The sequence below is a fragment of the Sitophilus oryzae genome, unplaced genomic scaffold, assembly GCF_002938485.1.
Source record: "Sitophilus oryzae breed Bouriz unplaced genomic scaffold, Soryzae_2.0 scaffold_1744_pilon_pilon, whole genome shotgun sequence".
NCBI lineage: Eukaryota > Metazoa > Arthropoda > Insecta > Coleoptera > Curculionidae > Sitophilus > Sitophilus oryzae.
In genome coordinates, this window is record NW_022146440.1 from 2342641 (window position 1) to 2365636 (window position 22996).

The 22996-nt window shown below is 30.3% G+C and overlaps 1 protein-coding gene across 3 annotated transcripts in view; it reads right to left on the reverse strand.

Annotated features, from left to right (window-relative positions):
• Nucleotides 1–5184: 5184 nt before the first annotated feature.
• LOC115881874 (cationic amino acid transporter 3-like) overlaps nt 5185–22996 on the reverse strand; it is a 64229-nt gene continuing 46417 nt past the window's right edge. For all 3 annotated transcript variants that reach the window (XM_030899579.1, XM_030899580.1, XM_030899578.1), the window contains exons 6-13: nt 15374–15478; nt 12029–12297; nt 11107–11344; nt 9835–9937; nt 9611–9777; nt 9385–9548; nt 5990–6098; nt 5185–5932 (exon numbers count right to left, since the gene is read on the reverse strand). In XM_030899579.1, the coding sequence (XP_030755439.1) occupies nt 5793–5932; nt 5990–6098; nt 9385–9548; nt 9611–9777; nt 9835–9937; nt 11107–11344; nt 12029–12297; nt 15374–15478 (1295 nt within the window). In that variant the 3' untranslated portion in view covers nt 5185–5792. The remainder of the gene's footprint in view (nt 5933–5989; nt 6099–9384; nt 9549–9610; nt 9778–9834; nt 9938–11106; nt 11345–12028; nt 12298–15373; nt 15479–22996) is intronic.

A 22996-nucleotide genomic window follows, 5' to 3' on the forward strand; every position in this document is an offset into this window, starting at 1 on the left:
CAGAGATACAGTCCCAAATAAATAAAAAATATCAAAGTTGTATTTTTTTAAACGGAACACCCTGTATATTATTACATTTTTAGTTTCTACGATTAAATTAAAGGTAAATTTAATTAATGTTTATTACACCTTAAACCTTACCGTTTTTGAAATATTTTCAATTTTGTGAAATTCCACTCAAAATTTTAAGGCTTCATTTCTCCGGGTATCAAAGTTTTTAATATTAAATATTTACTGAAGTCTATTTATTGATTAGTTATTGTGTTGCAATAATAAAAATAATACTACCTCATACAGAGTGTCTAAAATTTTATTTTAAATTATTTCTAGCTTTAAACGGCAATAACTTGTTTAATTTAAATGTAACGCCCTGTATATTTAGGAGAATCAGATGCACAATTTAATCGTCTATCAAATTGTATTATACCACTTTTACCTATCCCTTCAAATTTTCTTAGAAAATGCATTTTCTTATAATTTAGACCTCATTCATCAATATACCCTTGGAATATTGACATTTTAGATTGTTTTTAAAGCAACAAATGTACAGGCTAGTAATATAGTCGCTTTTAGCAAAATGATAATATTACTAGCCTATTTGTATGCAAAAAAAACTATTTAAATCTTTATAAAAGAGTATACCATTAATAAAATATACCACCATTATTTCCGCCCAAATACTAATTAATTACATACTTAATTATGATCGTTAATAAATTATTCTAAATAAGTGTGGATTTGAATCAGAAATCAATATAATAATAAGTTATCAAAATGAATGTCTCAAAAATGTCTGTTGTTATAAATAAGCATTTGTCAAAAAATAAAATATCATTTTTAAGGTGTTACTTTTTACCACACTGTCTAATACACATACAAAATTCAGGTTTTTTAGTATTTAGAGCAATTATTATTAATCAAAACAAACAGCCAATTAATGTAGTTTGAATACTGGAATCATATTAATTGGTCCTCTTTAACAAATATTTAAACAGTTTTTTTATTTTTTAATGAAATAAACAAACTATATCGACAATATTAGTATCTGTACTCTTTAAAAATTTGGTACATCTTACAACAAAAATAATCTAAAATATCAGTATTCCATGGGTATATTGATAAATGAGTTTTAAATTACAAGAAAATGCATTTTCTACGGGAACTTGAAGAGATAGGTAAAAAATGGTATAATACAATTTGATAGACAATTAAACTGTGCATCTGATTCTCATAAAATATACAGGGAGTTCTATTTAAATTAAACAAGTTATTGCCGTTTAAAGCTAGTAATTATTTAAAATAAAATTTCAGACACTCTCTATAAGGTAGTATAATTTTTATTATTGCAACACAATAATTGATCAGTAAATAAACTTCAGTAAATATTTAGTATTAAAAACTTTGATACCCTTGTAGAAATGAAGCCTTAAAATTTTGACTGCAATTTCACAAAATGAAAATATTTCAAAAACGGTAAGGTTTAAGTGTAATAAACATTTATCAAATTTACCTTTATTTTAATCGTAGAAACTAAAAATGAAATAATATACAGGGTGTTCCATTTAAAAAAATACAACTTTGATATTTTTTATTTATTTGGGACACTCTGTATCTTGTAAAAATATTTTTAAATTGTAGCTCTAATAGTCCTTCAACGAACCCAAAACTTACAATTTGTAAAAATCTAATCGTTTAGCTAAAATACTCCGTGTCGTATGTGGTGAACAACCCTGTATAAGTCAATGAATCTTAATCATTTAGTGACTACACTTATCATTTCTTCAGATTCTGCTTCGTTTTGCCCTCAATTGGTAAAGCCCGATTGTTTGGAAACGGTTTGGAACCCGCCGTCCGCAACCGGGTTTAGCCGGCCATCATTAGATATCGCCTACTAAAAGACATTGGAACTAGTATTTAGAGCTAGCTAAGAAAAAGTCACGAGAGTCATGCCAACCAACGATAGCCTTCTCACTTGCAGTAACGACAGATCGACAGAAAGACTGAAAGATATTAAGCCGAATGCTACAAAATGATAGCCATTTAAAAAAGTCTTGAGAACTACTTGCTAAAAATAAAATACTCAAGGCCTCCACTGCGCAGTTTTGCTTTTAGGAAAACCCTCTGTGTGTAAACTACCTTTATAGAATATAAATAAAGGTAAGTTATTTCGTTATATCCTTGTTTATAAAGTGTTATATTAAACCCGTCTTTACTAAAAACAGTGATATTTTATATTCAAATATTCGAACATGTAAAAAACAAAACGCCAGTAATAATAAACCTTGTTTATACAGGGTGGTCCGAACTGTATTCGGGAAACTTCGGCAGCATTGCATATAAAAATAAGTAAACAAGTTCTTATAAATGTATGCCCTAAAATGCTTAGTTTCGAATATGTCAATATGACTGCTATTTGTAGAGGGCTCCACCTACATATTTTTTAACTGGTTTAACATATTTTTTAACTGGCTCTTCAAGAGTAATTATTAACTTTTCGTCCGCACCTGTGTAAAACTACTGAGTAAAAAAATATACATTTACGACCTGTTTTCTTACGTAAAAAAAGCCTCTTTTTAAAAATCGCTACGAGTAATAGTTTTCGAGATATTAGAAATCGAAATTATCAATACTTGTCATAACTGAGACAAATTAAACATGTTGACCAGTTATTAGAATGAAATAATAAAATTTGAGATGTTTTTGTATCAAAAGTTCAACAGAAACTGTTTTGTCGTAATTTTTCCGAAGAAACAATTTAAAAAATAAAAAGTTTCAAAGTTTATCCAAATAACTATCCACTCAACATGTTTATCTTTTGTCAATAATGACATGTATTGACAATTTCCATTCTAAATATCTTGAGAATGGTTGCTCAAAGGGTTGCTCATAGCGATTTTTATTAAGAGACGTTTTTTACGTAGAAAGTGACAAAAATATATATTTTTTCCTTTGAATAAGAATACTAAGGAAGGAGCATATCAAAAATCTTAGATAGGCTTCAAATATGACCGACTTAAATTCCGGTTTATCAGTGCCGTTCTAATTTTATTTAAAAAATGTAAAACTATGATGTAGGGTAGACGTGGGGTAGACTCAATAATTTTTTTTTATTTTACGTTGTGAATAAATGTTGGTAGTTATTAAAATTGTTATAAAAATATAAAATTCTAATAAAAATAGATAAGTTATAATAATTATTTATAATCATAAACAACCGATAAGCTACTGAAGTAGGTAAGTCAAATTGACGTATCTAAATTCTTTGACATCTAATCTTTGACAAGTAGTAAATAAAAGCAAAAATGCAAGAAAAAATATATAATTAGTTAATTTAAATGAATTTCATAAATGATCGGTTTACTACACGTATGTATATCATATAGTCACTTACTAGCGAAAAGTTGTTCCATTATTTCACTCGATTTTTGCCGAGATCTACCGCACGCTACACAACCAACTATTTTAGAGTCTTTTTTGATAAATCGCGATAGTGTCACTGTTAATTTAAGTTCTGCCACAATTTCCATCTAGATTTACTACCTTTATACAACTATCAGTAGTAGAATAAATAATAAATAACATAAAATAAGCTCCGTAAAGACTGACAAATCCACAAAATTTCAAATCAAATTCAAATGTGTCAAATGAATCGTCAAACAGAACTGTCAAGTATCCCCACCCTAGATTCCTTTTCCGCCCACCATGCATGAATACATGGATAGCATTATGCTCCTTCCTTAGTCTTCTTATTCAAAGATTTTTTCAATCAGTAGTTTTATACAGCTGCGGATGAAAAACCAAACAAAACCAAAACACATGTAGGCGGCGCGGCACCACCTGCAAGTAGGAATCGTATTGTGACATTTTGAAATCAAATTTCTCATGTTCAAGAACACCTAGACATCAATTTATCGACTATAGTTCAGAAATTATTTGTAAAAAATCGAAATAAACATTTATACAAACTTTTTACTTATTTTTATCCGCAGAATATGCTGCCAAAATTTCCGGAATACAGGTTGGACCACCATGTATAATGATTCTTTTCAGCAGCATCAGCAAAATAAAATCTATTTATTAATTCGCCAAGTGAAAAATTCATCGTGAAATTGGTTAAAACAGCTTTAAATTTATTTCTAATTTTTATTTAGTATTAAATACAATTGGGACCACCCTGTATATTAATATAATGACATCCAAAAATCTTCTAAAATTTTGGGTTAAATTAGCATCGTTTTAAGCCTTCTTTTATAACATTTAATTTAATTCCCTTAATAATTTACATTACAATTTTATTGTACTTAATATTAAAGCGGATATCTTTTTCATAATAATTATATATTTTCGAAAAATAGCACTTAAATCAATGAATTAAACTAAATTGTTGATTTAGATATCTTTTGAAAATACAAATACATATCTACTCATTTTTTTTTGTTTTGTATTGTACATTGAACTTAAACAATTCATTTAAATTGCAGGCAAGTGATGTTTTTGTTATTAAATTTAATACTAATAAAACTTGGTTTGACGTTTCTTGATGCAGACATTATTGATGCAAATACATTTTTTAACAAGTACAAATACTCAAATATAGCCGATTTTCCTGTTTTAGCAGTTCCTGATTTTTTTTAATTAAAAATCATAATTTCAGGTGTAATTAGGTGTGATTATTTTGAAATTTTATGAAATTAGTCCAATCAGTAAAAAATAACATGATAAGTTAAATACAAAAACGACTGGAATAAATATATATTAAGATTCAAATTTTTATTTATATATCATTGCAAAAATTACACGATATTTTTTTTTAACAATAAATCTAGAATTTTGGTAACTCAAGTCTTACCTTATAGCTGATTTATATTACCACTATCACTATCGATCTTGGAGTCTGAAAAATGTATTCTCCATGTAAGACACTCTTTAAGAACACTGAACACTGAACAACTGGACAGTTGAACGTTATTATTTCATATGTAACTAGAAAAAACACTTGATTTTGCGACATTTTATGGGCTCCTCTTTAAATAGAATCTAATTGTTAATTAACTTGTGTTAAATGGCGTTGATGCAGACTTTCAGCACAAATCGCGTGCTTAAACTTGTCACTTGGCCGGCAGATACCAGTTATGATTAATATTAATACATTATTAGATGGCGAAGGATATAAATAAGAAATCAGAAAGGAAGACAGTGTATATTAAATATTTAAAACAAATCAAATATAGGAACACACTATAACTAAATTAAATAAATCTATTAAAAATACATCAAGCAAATAACTAACATAAAAATAATTAAACAAAACATTTTTATAAATTGCAAGTTGTTATTGTTTTTTAACTCGTTAGAATAAAATTGTAAAACTTCAGTTGTGATATTTATAATCAACTTTTATTTTAAAAAACAATACAAAAATATCGCTTCGCCTACAATAAAGGTCACAAATAAAATGAATAAGTTACGAATTGTATCACAGTAGTATTGGTAGTAGATGATTTTTCCAATATTCATATTTCAATATCAAAAGATTTGTTATATCATTCAGCATTGAAATATGCCTTAACATTGAAAATATTGGTCATTAACTAAGTACCTTATATCACATATAGTTATTAAGTATGTAGTACACCATTGTGATAAATGGTTATGATACAGTTTAGCGTATTATAAAAAAATCATAGATTTTTTTAGATACTTAATTCTAGAACTTAAAATTAAATTAGAAAATGTTACAAGTATAAATTCTAATGGGATTCAGTTTTTGTTGTCAAAGTTATGAAGTCATTTTACTGAGGTAGAGGTGCAAATCTATCCTTGTTATCTTTTTCGATACTTTTTCGTTTAGCAAGCATTTGCAGATGTTCTATCTTTCTTTTTTCTCCCTCAACGCTATTTTTCATACCGTACAGAAAGTATATTAAAAAACCTAGAAAAAAAAAGATTAAACATTCTGGTGTATTAGTTATACATTTAGGTTATTTACCAATGAAAAGCCAGACAACAAATCGGATCCATGTTTCAAGATCCAACTGTAACATAAGGTACAGGTTGGAGAAGACGCTTATGCAGGGTACAAATGGTACCAGAGGAACCTAAAAGAGTTTAAGTATGCTGTTAATAATAGGTATACAGTATAAAGGGTAATCAAGTGTTCAGAAAAAATCCCCAGGTTTCCTATTTCAGATTTCACTAATCTATTATGTAAATAAATTCCTGATTCATTGATCGAAAAAACATATAAATATCGAAAAAACAATATAATTTTACATCTAAAATGACAGCGATCTTCATTTCATAACCAGCTTTGACGCGGTTTTTTTTTCGAACATATTGTATTATTATGGTCACAAAATTTTGTTTCATTTCTGTTGATTGTACTTTGACTAGTTTTTATATGTATGATGTACCCTTTTTGAATTTGAATCGTTTGTTAACACTCTTGCTCTCTGTGCATATTTGTTCATACTTATACAGGGTGTTTCAAAAAACATGTGCCATCTCTCGTGGGGAGATTCCTCACGTAAAAATAAAATTTATTTTTGTATATCAACATAGGTCCAATTCTGCTTTGTTTTCTATCTACAGGAGGTTACAGTCTTTGAATCGTTTGTTAACTTTTTGTCTTGCTCTCTGTGCATATTTGTTCATATTTATACAGGGTCTTTCAAAAAACATGTGTCATCTCTCGTGGGGAGATTCCCCATGCAAAAAAAGATTTAGTTTTTTATATTAACATAGGTCTGATTTTGCTTTATATCGTAGCTACACGGGGTTAAAGCTTGGTTAAAGTCTTCGATTTATTATAATTTTCTTCCACGAACTTTTAGCGATTCAAATGAAATTTTGAAATGTAAATGAAAAGTTACTAAGGTGACAAATTCACCAGGGTATATGCACGACCCTGGGTTATCACCTGGAATATTTTTCTAAAAAAAAATATGCGCCACTGACTTATTTATCTCGTTAGCAAAATGTAGGCTGTTTAATGCCGATTAAAAGTTGTCTCTTGATATTTTGTCCATTTCGATCTCCTTGATGAAACCAACGCAATTTTGTTAATCACAATTAATAAAATAAATTATTTATTTAATATAATTTATTATTAAATTTCATTAAAATGTATTTCACTGGTGTTCAGTGCTACCTACGACAAATTCAATAAACAATGATATTTAAGGTAATTACAAATGACCAAGTTTTTAAAAGTTTTACCGTTTACCATTCTGTAACTTTAAAACTATGCATCCATGTTTATAGGAACTTTTTCTCATATTTTTTGATTTGGTATCAATGAGTACTTATTTAATACTTTCGCCAGTTAATGACAATAAAACAATTTAAAGGTTGCTATTAGACTTGGATAAAGCAAATTAATAAAATTACGTTTATCGCATCAAGGAGAGCGAATCGACAAAATATGAAGAGACTATTTTTAATTGGCATTAAATGGTCTACACAATTTTGCTGGCAAGAGAAAAAAGTCAGTGGCGCACATGTTTTTTTAGAAAAATAATCCAGTGAAAACCCATATGCACGTCCCTGATGAATCTGTCGTCACTTTTTTAGCATTAAAATGTCGCACTTAAGGTTGTTGCCCACTAGACCGCTATATGGGAATTTCTTTTGTTTGCTTGCCATGTATTTAAATGAACCAACGCACATTAGAGCGCGCAGCGCCGAAGCGCGCCGTGGAGTTTCCGTCAAGAAGTCGGAAGACTTCTCTAGTAACTTTTTTCCGTCTCCCGCGTTTCGGCCCGTTGCAGTGTGCGTACTCACAACGGAAATAATTTTACATCTCGAGTCTCTTCAGTTGGCTTTTTGACTAGGAACTAATGATACGTATCAATGGTAGAATTATTGTATTTTAAAGGTAAATTAGGCAAACAGATTTTCATAAAGGAATATGATATTTTTTTAGTCTTCCCTCACTAGAGACAGATGGACGAAATGTTTTTCTATCAAAGATTTAATATCATTGAGGGGTGTAAAAGCAAAACCGCCACTTCTCCACTTTTTCACAATTTCCACTTTTTGACAAAAGTGACAATCTCCAATTTTTGACGAAAAAGACAATCTCCAATTTTTAAATTCTAATTACCTAAATATATAAAAAAATTAGGGGTTTTTCATCACATAACTAATATACACATCAGAATAAATAAGAATTATCAAAAGTCGTCAGCTATAAGCGATTCATTATTGCATTGTTAGTAATTTGTCTCTTCTGAAAAAATATGATGAGTAGAGATACCGGGTGTTTTGCTTCTAAAACCCCCAATTGAGGAGTTCGTAAAATGTTTCCTTTATATTTTATAATACTGAAAAAAATGCTCTTGTCTTTTATTAAATCAGGAAAAAGATGGTAAAATTCTCCAAACTTCTTTCCTTTTTGTTAATCTTATGAGGCCAAACTTTCCTTTTCTTCTACACCTGCTCTTCCTCTACCTCTATTAGAAGAGCACAAAAAATACGCTTTCGTCCGTACTTGAACTCATTGCTTTAAAAACTAAACCCCCCACTTCGACTAACTAAATAGCGTTTCCGCGTTTCAAAAGCGCTCTATAGTGGGCGCAGTCTCTTCGCAGCCGGAAAAAATTCTCTTCCCAGCGCCGCGCCGCGGCCTAGTGGGCGACAACCTTTATAGTAACTTTTACCTTCAAAAGTTCATTTGAATCGCTAAAAGCATATATACTCTGTTAGAATTCTAATTCTAAAACGTATACCCTCAAAATTCCATTCGAATCCCTGAAAGTACCGTATGATCGAATAAAAACGGCGTCAGCGATGGCTATGAAATGAAGATCGCTGTCATTTTAAATGTAAAATTATATGGGAAATGTCATCGATCGTCATTTCCAAGCCAACTGGACGCCGTTTTTTTTCGATCATACGGTACTTGGAAGAACATAAAAATAAATCGAAAAAAAAAGAGGGCTCTGACCCCCTGTAGATACAAAAGAAAGCAGAATCGGACCTATGTTGATATAAAAAATAAATCTTATTTTTACGTGAGGAATCTCCCCACAAGAGATGGCACATGTTTTTTGAAAAACCCTGTATTATTTATATTTTTTGTATTTTTTTATATCTTTATATTATATATATCTTATATCTTTATATTCTTTATGTATTATTTATGTATTTTTTTATACTGAGTTTGGACACGAGTAAATATATTACAAAATTTTAATTTCTTAAATGGAATGAATGCCTTATATTTTTCCGCTCAGCAGATTTGGCACAAAATTGTACGGTACCTACTCTTCCTGGCATATTGTACAAAAAAGATTGGAGAGAAAATTTGAAAGAGAAAACCTGATAGAGCTTTTCGAAACAGCGGATCATTATGTTTTTTGTAAGTATGTATTTCAATATTACCTTAAATGACAATTTTGTGTCAACTACAGGTTGTCGAGCAATGACAATCATAATTACTATCATGGCCAAAAGACTAACGACAAATCCAGTCAAATAAAACGGCTCTTTAAACATAATGTGAGGAACATTAATAATTATAGCAGCAAAGAGCATTGTAAATATACCTAAAATTCAAATATAATAATCAACTAAGAATTAGATGTAGGTAATAATTTTGATAACTCACTGTATACTGCTATACTCCAGTTGGTTATTCTGGACGTTCTGGAATTGGGTACTTTATTGTTATTCAAATTGAACATTTCTTTGAATGTGTTGTAGAGGGTTGGCTGATAGTACTGGGAAGTATCTTTTTCTAGACTTTTGATTACTTGAGTCTCGTCCACTTGATATCTAAAATATTTTATTTTTATATCAATATGAAACTGTTGATTGTTCCATATAAATTACCTTAAAATTAAAACACATACTGCTACAATTGTATAGGCTAGTAGTGTTCCTATTGACATCATGTCGATGAGTTGATTTAGGTCAAAAAACATTGCCATAATACCTAAAAAAGTATATAATTATAAAAAACCATATTGTATTAATTCTTATACAGAATAATATTATATCAAACTAAGAAATGCTATTCGTGTATTTGTTACGGACAAAAATGTAAAACCAGCTTTTATAATTTAATAGTAACGACCGAGCAATATTCTATATGCCTACTTATGTTGGACATTGTTGTTATTCACCGGCAAGAGTGAGCCGAACTGTACTCCGGAATTTTTGGCTGCATATTCTGCAGATAAAAATAAGTAAAACAATTCGTATAAATCTATGTCCTAAAATGCTTAGTTTCGGAGATACAGGGTATAAAGATATATAGATAAAGGTATTGATAATTTAAAAACTTTTTTACTTATATTTATTTGCACAATATGCTGCCGAAGTTTCCGGAATACAGTTCGGACCACCCTGTATACGCCACTGGTCACTTTATTTCCGTGGTCTGTAGAAGGTCTGTAGCATACGACAGAAAGACAATATAAAAAGTGGCATACAGTGTTGCCGGTTCGTACGCGAAATAACATAATAAACAAAGATTTTATATTATAAGCTATTTAATAATGTCTCTCTAATATCTCCGTTAATATTTACTTTAGAGGAAAATGATAAGAAGTAAAATGTTTGAAATTTAATGCTCTATAACAACCGCCTTTTTAGTTTTTTTTTCGAAAAAGCTTATACAAGCGGAGATATTTGAAAAACTAAGAGTTCAAACTAACTAATTAATTTTTTCCACTTTTACTAGCAAAAATCTATTAAAAAAGTGCAAGACATGAAAGAGTCTTGTAGCCGGATCAAATCTGGACCCTGCCAGACCAAGACATAAACTACTTTTTAGATTACAAGACCATGACTAAGAAAGCCTTGGCCTTGGTCTTGCATTTGCTCATCACTACTGTCACATACACATTCTAGTGGGTGTAGACTATCATTTCAGTTTGAAATTTAATTGTGACAACCGAAATTTTTACAGTGCCAACTTTTTGTGAGTTATTTTAAATCTTATGATTATCTTAAGTTATTTATATTTATTTTGACAAAGCTTTAAACAGTCATATTTGACACTATGTTTGTTAATAGCTTCAACCAGTGTTACAGTAGTAAAGTCCCACCTGAAATCAATTGAGCACACGATATAAAATAATATATGTTGATTTTATATACCTGCGAAGAATCCAGATAATATGGTAGCAATTAATGGCGTTTGTGTCCAGCTGTTCACTTTACCGAGCACTTTGAATACAATACCGTCCTGTGCCATGGCATATATGACTCTAGGTAAAGGAAACATAGCTCCCAGCAGACTGGTACATAGAGCGAAAATAGCTCCAATGGTAACGATCCACTTGATAGTTATCCAGCCAACTTGTTGAAACACATGTGGAAAAGGAGCATCTGCATCCTGTGAAAATATATTCAGCAAACTACAATACGTCCAAAAAGTTTTAATATTACATATATGTATTAATGTACCTATATTTGATACAAATAAAAAAAATAGCAATTTAAAATTCAATCTAGAGTGCCATGGCCATAAATGCAACGACAATTGTGGTACCCTACCAAATTATTCGTAATTTTTTTTTCCAAATATGCTAATGAGCCACCCTCGTTCTATTTGAAAAAATGAGTTATGATTAAAAATTCGATTATATCATCTTTTAACTGACCAGGAAAAGACACGAAAAACATTAGACGATCAAATCTGTTTTTCCAATTCCTTGTTAGAAAACTAATGATTTTAACACAGTCGTGGTACTCTAGATTGAAATTTAAAACGCTATTTTTTAATTGAAAATGTCAAAAGTTGACAGATAATGTCAACTTTTGTGTGTTAATGTGTGTAATGTGTATAAAGTAGAAAAATACCGGGGTGCCATTAAAAAATCAAAAGTTGTAGTCATTTCCGGTGAAACAGGAAGTGGCGGAAAGTAATTGAATACGTCAATCAAACCCACTTTATGTCTACTACTAACACACCAAATTTCGTTTTATTAGCTGAAAAAAGCTGAGCCACTTTTGAGAAACACCCGGTATATTAAAAGATTTTTTTTTATTTGAGAGTGATTCAATGGTTTTTACGTACTTGGTCATAGTATGGCCACATCATTGTCAGAACAGTTGATATTCCAAAATAAGCGCTGAAAATTACAAACAAGCTGATTACAATAGCCAGGGGGATGTCTTTTTGCGGATTCTTCGCTTCCTCTCCAGTGGTAGCGACGGCGTCGAAACCCACGAAACCGTAAAAGCATTTTGCCGCTCCAGCCATGACTCCAGATATGCCATAGGGCATAAATCCACCCACACCATAACCATCAGGAACATCGGTTAGTTTCCAGTTGTTGACATCCGCTAAGGAAAAATAATAATGATTATTTCTGCACCACTTTAATTTTGCAAGAAATGTTCAAATTGATAAAAAAAATTATTTCAAAACTAGTCGTGGTATCGAGATATAGAAGTAGGGAGAATGAGCATGAACGTGCTCAGAATTCTAACAACGCCATGTTCGCGCTTAGGTCTCTCATTGAATAAAGAATAAAATGTTATTCTTTATTCATTGGGGTCTCTAGAATGGTGATCAAAAAGTAATAGTGATTATAAATTTTTTGGCATATTTAGGAGATAAGTGGAAATATTTTTAGGGGTTATATATTTCGACCCCAGGAACACGTCTGTGAGTTTTTTTTTCGAAAAAAAAATGTTGAAAATCGGACATCTTACTTACTAAATTTTTCTGTATAATATTTTAGAAAACTTTTTAGAACTGCCTCACAGTGGGGTATTTGACACAGATAGTTGATCGAAATTTTTTTATGTAGACCTTATATAAATTATTGCTATTTTTAATTAAAGAGGAAATAATATGAACAAAATAAAGGATAATTCGTCGATTCTAAAAAAAGAAAGAAAAATCACTGTTCCAGTGTTTCCACGATCAATGCCACTAATGCCAGTAGTAATATCTAACTAATACTACTAATGCTAGGACTGATCCGCGAGCAATGCCCATACCGCTAAAGTCGCTACTAATGCCAAATTGTGCTATACTGCTAATGGCACTAATGCGATCGCTTTGTACACAACAATGCCATCGCGGTTTACACCTCGCATTAGTACAGTACGTCTCGTCTGTCCGTTCTGTAGCTACGGGGTATCCGTGAGAGGGGAAACGATATTGTCTCGATGTTTTTCGTAAAAAATTAGACGACGCGTCCCATCAATAAAAATTCGACAAATTCGCAAGTAGCCAATAAAATGAGTGGGCGGAGCGATTTGCGGTGACGTACTCGTCAAGTCGACGTATAAAATATATTGCTGTTTATTTAAATGTTTTTTGTCCGCATTCCTTTCATAGACACAGATCTAGCAGACGGACTGTATATCACTGATTGGCAAATTAGAGGAAACCAAGAATGTTTTTCTCACTTTATCAGTAAAGTCGCAGTATTTTATTTTACTGTATGAAAGTCCAATGTTTACTAAGTAAAACGTATAGAGACAATATGCTGAATTCTTCGAAATGCGCAACTAAATATCTAAGTATAATAAAAATGTCACAAATTTAATCAAATTTTCTGAATCCCTAACTTTTAGTTGCAAAAAAAAATCGTTAGTATAGAGAATATCAAAATAAATAATACGTTTTTGTAGAATACATACCTGCAGCTTGCTGAGCCATTTTCAATCAAAACAATAATATAAATGTAAAAAGAGCACATGAACAACAACAATTTATAATTTTAAACATAAAATTTAGCCATTTACCTATTATCTGTGAGAAGTAACAACTTTGACGTTTCGTTGAAACAAATGAATGCAACTAAACACACCCATAGCAACGCCATTCATGGCAGACATGATTTAACTTATCATTTATCTTTTTTTGGGAAATCTTAAACACATTTGCTTTTTCGAATTTCGATCACCTTTTTCATGTTAATACCCTACCGTGTGCCTGTTTACCGCAAATTTGTCCACGGTATAATTTCTTAATCCCTGATATTACTATGGCTACCGCACTAAAAGGAATGCAAATACCTAATAAAGAAAAAAATCGGTGGCACTCATTTTTTTTTTAAAAATAAATCAATAATTGTAATGTATAACTCGGTTTTTTTGGACTTTAAAATTATTGTTTTGATCTATTACAAATAGTGTTTACCCGACTAATTCATAAAATTTTAAAAATAAAAATTTTCGTCAAACACTATTTATTTAAAGATTATCTATGAAGAAATGACCTCTAGAAATCTCTTCTCTTCAAAAAAATGCAAAACTTGCAAGAGTATTGCCGCAAGAAGAAAATCAAGACTGTCCACGACTACTTATTAACTGCAAGATCAGAACTAGAGAGAAATAATAAAACAAAAACATATGTCGCCGAAAACAATTTTTAAGTAATCAGGGAATCCTGTAAATTAGGATAAAAGGATACGTTAATTAATGAATTTTAAACTACATATTATCCTTTATTATGTACTTAGATGACTAAATTGATCAAGTAACTCGTACAACTAAGTCGGTTTCCACCAGATTGTATTTGGATAGATAGCAAGATGTCGGATTTGTTGTTATAAGGTGTGGGATGTGGGACTACACCTTGTAGCTTATAGGTATAGTCCTTTTACAGGAATGTAGAATCGCCATAAAGAACAAAGAACTACGTAAAAATAGAAGAGACTTTGCATCCGGACGTGTATCCTTAACCGTGAGGCACTCGGAGCTCGGAGCATCCAATTTTCAAGTAGCAATTGATGATACAGAAACTTATCTACAAGAACAATCTACGGGTAACAAATGTACAAATTAAGGAATGTGGGGACTATAGCCTATAAATATAAAGCCTATAAAATCTAAAAACTTTGATACAAATATGCGAGCTGCTTTATATCTGCATACCTGAAAAAATTTAGAAATTACTTTGCATTGGTATTTCTTCAAGTGTCCTTGATTCAAGTACACTTGTACTGTGTCAATTGGGCTTAGTTATTACATTAATATTTTAAAAATTTGTTAAAAACACACGATTTAAAGAGTGGCTATAATCATAATATATGATGTTGGAAATTATATATTTAATTTTCTGTATACTGGCATACATAGTATTTATGTAATTATACAGGGACAGGAACATACAAGGCAGCAATTAGTGCAAAAACATCTAAGGATTATTAGTACGTAAAATAGTCGAGGTTACAGATTTTTTAAATCGTGCATCAGTTCATCCTCAGATTAGTGCAGGAAAGGTATACCGGGTGTCAACGAAATAGATGCGCGGGCCACTATTTATTATTTTTATCATATAAATTTGGAATATTGGTACAATATGTAGTTCATCAAAACTCAACATTTTTTGATATAAACAGTTGAACATAACTTTTTTCAACCAACTCCCATAATTAACCACCCAGTTATTATGACTTACCTTTTATTGATCCAGACACAAGCACTATACAAATGGTAACTAAATTTAATACCGTAAAGGCATTATTTAACATTGAAGACTCCTTCACACCAAATGCCAGTAAACCTGAAATGGAAATCATACATTTCTATAATTTTTTTCCTTCAAACTATTAAAAATTAAAATTATCCACGCATTAACTACATTTTTTGTTGCAACGTGTAAGTTCTAATATTTAATTCTATACTTAATCATCTACATAATTTATACTGCATTTTTAAACTCTCAATCAAAAAAAATTATATCGCCTAAAAGTCAAATTTAGTGATTACCATAGCCACTGCACTAAAGTGAAGACACGTGGCTATCTATTTCGAAAATTAAATTGTTAAAATATCATATGATCATGGCGGTAGCTGTCATCGAATTGAACGATTAAAAAATTATACTAAATCATTTTTTTTAAACGGAAACCCACTTTTCTTATTTCACTATTGAAAAGGTTTTTCAATTCGTTACTTTTTAACAATACATGTTCCTATACCTAAAATAAATCGTTTTTAAGTTATTTAAGATTTAGTTTGAAAACGTATATTTTTCTTGATTTTATCTAGCTTCCTTTGACATTAAATGTTAAATAGTCAGACAATTTATTTCTATCTGTCAGAAAACGAATTATTTTAATTTCCTATATTATAAATACTTACTGCCTGCTTAAGAGTTTAAAAAGTGTATTTATACAGGGTGTTTCAAAACAAATGCGAAAAACTTCAGGGGGTGATTCCTTGTTCAAAATAAAGGGTAGTTTGCTTCATAAACGTTGGATCAAAAGTCAACCATTACGGAGATATCGCGGTACATAGATGGCGGAAAAATAATGTTTTTATTTTTTATCTTGAAAACAAAAAGCGATAGACTAATGAAATTTTATGGAAACATTACTGTTAAGAAAACACACTTTCTGGTAATTTTTTCACTTTTTTAAAATGAGTGGAAGGGGTTGAAATAAACTACCCCTATCATTCTTTTTAACGAAATTTAAAGAAAGACCTTATCAAACACATGCAAAAAAAATAATTTGGATAGTTTAGTTTGTTTAGAAAAATTTTTATCTCCTGTGTTTTCTCATGAAACTCACCGATTTGAAATTAAAAAATAAAATGTAAAGCATTACATGTCAGGACAAAAAACATTTTTAGATAAAGGACTTCGGAATAATTAATTGATCGTAAGATAATAACATATTGCAGTAGAGTAATGTCAAATAAAATAATATTAGAAACATCATAAAAAGTGACAGCGGTCGACCAGATTTTTTCCTAAAAAAATACAGCAGCCCACTAGATTCTTTATCTAAAAATGTTTTTTGTCCTGACATGTAATGCTTTACATTTTATTTTTTAATTTCAAATCAGTAAGTTTTACCAAAAAAACACAAGAGATAAAAAAGTTCTAAACAAACTAAACTATCCAAATTAATTTTTTTGCATGTTTTTGATAAGGTTTTTCTTTAAATTTCGTTAACAAGAATGATAGGGGTAGTTTATTTCAACCCCTTCCACTCATTTTAAAAAAGTGAGAAAATTACCAGAAAGTGTGTTTTCATAACAGTAATGCTTCCATAAATTTCATTTCATCTATAAATTTCGTTTTCAAGAATGATATAAAACATTATTTTTCCGCCATCTATGTACCGCGATATCTCCCTAATGGTTGACTTTTGACCCAACGTTTATAAAGCAAACTACCCTTTATTTTGAACAAGGAATCACCCCCTGAAGTTTTTCGCATTTGTTTTGAAACACCCTATATAAATATATCTCGTATTTTTTCTCTTTAGTGATATCTAATAATTGATATTATTAAATAATATGTACCGTATGATCGAAAAAAACAGCGCAAGGTTAGCTTGGAAATGATGATCGATAACATACTGCTTTTTGAACAAAGTATCACAATATGACATGGCCAGATCTATTGTTTTACATCACTTGACGTTTAAAGTCATAAGCTACTGGCACAGCTACTGGTTAAAATCAAGAAAAATATACGCTTTATAACTTAAAAACAATTTATTTTAGATACAGGAACATGTATAGTCAAAAAATAACGAATTGAAAAGTCTTTTCACTAGTGAAATAAAAAAAGTGGGTTTCCATTTAAAAAAAAATGATTTATGATAATTTTTTAATCGCTAAATTCCATGACAGCTACGGCCATTACTATATGACATTCGAAAAATTAATTTTTTGAAATAGACAGCCACATGTCTTCTCTTTATGGCACAGTGGCTGTGGTAATCACTAAATTTGACGTTTAGGCTAAACACATATTTTTCACAGGCAGTTTTTTTCGTCCAAAGATTTTAAATATATTTTTTCTCAAAAACATTTAATGTTAGCTATAGAGTGTTTAGTTAGTTTATCAAAATTCATAACATTTTACAGAGAATTTAAATATGTAATAAAAAATGGGGTCACCCATTTAAAATAAGAAAGTTGCTGTCAACTTCCGGTATTTCCGGAAGTGACGCCATATTGAAAATATTTTTAATCGATAGAATCTCGTTGTGAAACATCGATGTGCAAAAAATCTCCGATCTAGATATTGTAGTTCTCTAAAAACTTCTAATGTACGCTCAGCCTGGGACACCCTGTATATAATACATCATTATCTATCATATACATATATTATTCCAACAAATGTAATAACATTCTAAATTCTTATCGATTTTATTAAGACACACGGTATATTTTACGTCACGTTACCACACATTGACAGCGGAATCTAGCTAATTGTTGTTCAAACCAAATTAAGTCGAAAACAATTGTCAAATTGTCTAAAATAATGTGATGTTTGTATTACATTTAACGATAGGCTTTTTATTAATTTTATTGAAGTCACACACATGTCTGAAAATATTATAATCATAATTGAGCTATTGTTTCGATAGGATAGGAATTTTGTTAAGATCTGTGTTTTCTGATACAATGTATGATGCAATTGAAATAACTATTTATCTGCTTGTACACAGGGGGGTCAGATAATAAAAAAAATAATTAATTTTATTGAAGTCACACACGTGTCTGAAAATATTATAAACAGATGTCATTCAGCTATTATTTCGATAGGATAGATATTTTGTTAAGATCTCTATTCTCTGAATCAATGCATGATGCAAATGAAATAACTAATTATCTGTTTGAACACGGGGGGTCTGATAATAAAAAAAATATCGGCTATTGTTCGGGATCGGTTAATGGACTTATCGGAAAATTAGTTAGATAAAGGTAAAAATCTTGTTTTTAATCAGTATTTGGTTCTCCTAAAATTTAAAGATTAATTGAAATGGGAGATGAAAATACCTACCACTTTGCCATTATCACTTTTTCTCTTCTACAAAAGGGCAAAGTTAATTTTCCAATCTATTTTCTTAATACAAATACCCCTAATAATAAGCCCAATAACTACAAAATAAATAAAATAAAAGCATATAGTGAATTGGTAATTGGTACCCTAGGCAGCATTTATTTTACCATCCCCTTCAACTAATGAAAATTAAAGTAAAATTTGTTATACCTAATATTGTCAACAAATGGAAATATTTCATTGAGTTTTAAGAAAAGTTGATGCTTTTTAAGAAATATGGCATAGAATAACTGTCAAGGAAATTGAAAAAGCCCCCTTTACTTAAATATATTACCATATGGATATTCCTACAGTGTGTTTACATATATGTATAGTCTGATTAGTCTGTCCAACGACATAGAGAATATTTCGACAGACAACATCCTCAAAATTACAGAAATTATAATTTGTCTGTGAATTAAAATGACAGAGACAACTGTCACTGTCAGGGATCCTGCCGTTGGACAAACTTAATATTTCATACCGTTTTAAGAAAAATAGATGCTTTTTTAAAAAAATTGACATACATATATTTTGGAATAACTGTCATACAAATTTAAAAAGCCCCCTTTACTCAAATTTATTACTATATGTTGTATATTCATACAATATTTTAATAAGTTTGAAACTAAAAATTCATATATATTTTTTAATTTATTGCGGGACAGTAAAGAAAAATTACCGCATATTTATTTATTAGATTTACTCGTGCCATTCATACGAAAAAAATCAATTGTCTTTTTTATTTTCGTAAATTAATTGAAAATGTGTCGTTTTTTTGAAGTCTCTGTGTATTTATAAAACTTGATAAATAGACATCAAATCAAATTCAGAACAATTTTTTTACTTTTTAAGCTATTTAGTCCATCTTGATTAGTACATCATTAGAGATATTCGTAGTATGTTGCACATCATAATTAATAATGAAATTGAACATGCTGCATAAAATCTATAGAAACAGTTTTTTCAATAACTAAATTATAAAATATTTTCCCATTTGTTGAGAATTTTTTGGCTCAACCTGTACATTTTTATCTTAAAGAGATTAAAGTAAACTCCATAAAAATAACTTTTTAACGCTAGTTAGTCTACAGTTGGGGGTTGGAACCTTTGGTGTTACAACAGTAAAATAAAAACACACAAAAAGTACAAAAAAGGATAATAATAATTTAAACTAAATATTACAAAATATATTCTTTAGTAGGGTTTTCCCTTGACATTTCTTTGTCACAGTTGTTCGAATCGTCTTATATAAATCTATGTACATTAACTGATGTTAAACAGTATTTAAATTATAAAATAAAGATTATAATTTAAAACTAATATAATATTGTGGCAGTATGTTTTAATTTCGAACATATTGTTTTTCAAATTGTTTTTAGTAAAAAAATGCCGCCCCCCATCAGGCTGCCACCTTTATAATGAACTGGAAATGCACCGAGCCTATCCTCTCCCATACAATCTCTTCCTAGCTCCTGCGCCTAACTTTATAACAATAAATAGCTTACAGAAATTTTTCTAGACTGATTTACCTATATTTTTTCCTTAACCCTCAACTGGCGTGGTGGGGTCCAGCGGACCCCAAGCCCTATTTAACCATCTGTAAAATGTTTACGTTTAAGAATTAGGCCCCGCCGCGCCATTTACCTTTAAGTTAGGGTACCGATATGCAACTGTTAAAGGCGCACTTGATTTTATCAAGTATTGTTCCTACCAGTGGGGGCTAAAGTTTCTGTATGGGTCTGTGTGGCACCACCACGCCAAGAATTTTGCATTATTAGGATGGTAAGTAGTCTAAAAAGGGTGCCTCACTGGGACGCTAATTTTGAGGAAGCATTAATTGAGTGGTTTGATGAACTTAAAGAGGCTTAAGTGAGATGAAGACCATCGAGACATTGATTTTTCTCCGAAGAGTAACCATAACTCCGATTCTGAATCTCTTACTTATAGAAGAGAGAAAATGGAATAATCAATACCAGAAAAGAAAGAGATGTGGTATATGGCAACCATATGTCAATGAAGAAATGACAAAAAACAAAAATCTCATGAATCAAATGTGCACGATCCATGTGCGGCAAATGCAGATCCTATATTAGCATGAACTGTATTTGAAAAAGTTATGTACATTCAAGGTTTGCAGTTTTGTTGAAAATAATTTATGTTTATTACTGTAGCTTCACATTTCAGTTGCTTGTACTTTTAATAATACGGTAAAATCATAAAATATATATGTTTTTAATTTCTATAGGTTTCTTAGCCAAGTTATATTTCTGTTGTCAAAAATTCCTAAAAAATGCGTTTTACTTTATTTTTGTGTCCGTTCTGAAAATTAATAAAATTGTTTGTTCACAAGTTTGAATATTTTGTAAACAGTGTTAAAATAACAAGCTTTTTATAAAATATCTTCATTATGTATTTTAAACTGAAAAAAAATTAGGGTCCATCGGACCCCAGCACGCCATTACAGAAATTCACCACGCCAGTTGAGGGTTAAGTTGTATCTTTAACGATTCCCGATATTGGACCACGCTGTACAATGTGAGGAATTTTAACGTTTGTCTACCGTAACTAAATAGATAATACATTGTTTGAAAAACCACTCACGAACTCTATTTACATAACTTAATCGGCTGCTTCCTATTGTTTTTAAATATTTCGGGAAATAGATATTTACCCGTATTTTTTAATTTGTTCTGCTTTGGTTTAGTATATCCTTGGGAACCCTATTTTGCCAGTATTTCCACTTTTTGTAATGAAACTAATCAAAATTAGTTGTTTATAAAGCACAATTATTTATATATTTATGTTTAATCATGTGTCAAAATTTGAGAATGAAAAAAAAAAGAATAATTTTTATATTTTTTGTTACATGCTTTGAATTAAATACAAAGACGCAATTATGGGTGGAGATCATATAATACAAGTTCTATATTCCAATATCCGTTGCCCTAATATACTGAGTATTGTTATAATCAAGATGAGTCAGCGATTACCTTAAGTAGATTTCAATCGTGGTGCTGTAATTTGGACAGCAATTCTTAACTTTTTTGTGCAGATAAAAAAATAGAATATAAAAATATTCATGAGCATACAGGATGTTTTAGAAGACACAAGCATAATAGTGTATGATCAAAAAGAATGGCGAAAAATTGTCATGACGATCGATGCCATTCACCATGTAAAATGACAGTGATCGTCATTTGCAAGCCAAATTTGATGTTTTAACTTATATCTATCAATATCGATAGGATAATATTGAGTGAAATTTAGCACATTGTATTGTTACAGATATTAAAAAGAATACTTCACATTTTGAAGAATAGTTGAAGACATAAAAGCTAATAGCAAAGCAACGAAATTTAATACATTTCGTAGGCAGGTGTGTATGTTGAAGCTGTGAAAGGATTGGCGCTTTTTTGTAGATCATTTGTAAGAGCAGCAAAAAATGTTCTGATTTGTTTGCTTTTATCGACAATACAGTAAAAGAGTTCTTAAGTACATCAGATTTGTATTACTCCAGATATCTTGTATAAGATATAATCAAAAATTTCCGGTTTCATATACACCAACATTATCATTATCATGACCCAAGTCTTATAGATAAAATTTAGATTGGTTCAAGAAACGAAAAATAAATTTGAAATCGAAATTTTGTCAATATTTAGCCAGACTTCTCGCAGGATACTTTTAAAATGAAGTTACTGTTGTGTTTGTTGAGTAACGTATAAGGTAAAAATACAAATTCCGGTACCTAGTTTTACATTTTTTGGTCCACCCTAAAGCAGAATACAGCTAGGCTCATGAACTAAACTAAACATATTTCTACACTCAGATGCAAAAAAACGCAATGGAGAAATTTTTGGTCAAATTTAAAGTGTTATATTTTCGTTATTTTTAGCCCAATTTGTATGATTTTTTTAGCAAACTGTATATGATTATATGAACTTTAATACGTAAACTCAGTTTTTATTGTCTTTAATATTTGGCATATTATACATAGGAATACGCTTAAACCAAAGATACAGTATCCAGCTGATACACTGCTATGCACCTACAAGCTCAGCGAGCAGTGAATTGATTGAGGAATTATATGAAGACATTAGCCGGGCTAGGAACCTTGAAAATACACATTACGTAATCATAACTGGAGACTTTAACGCCAAGATAGGAAAGAAGCAACCGGGTGATAACTACATAGGAAACTTTGGTCTCGGGAAAAGGAACGACAGAGGAGAC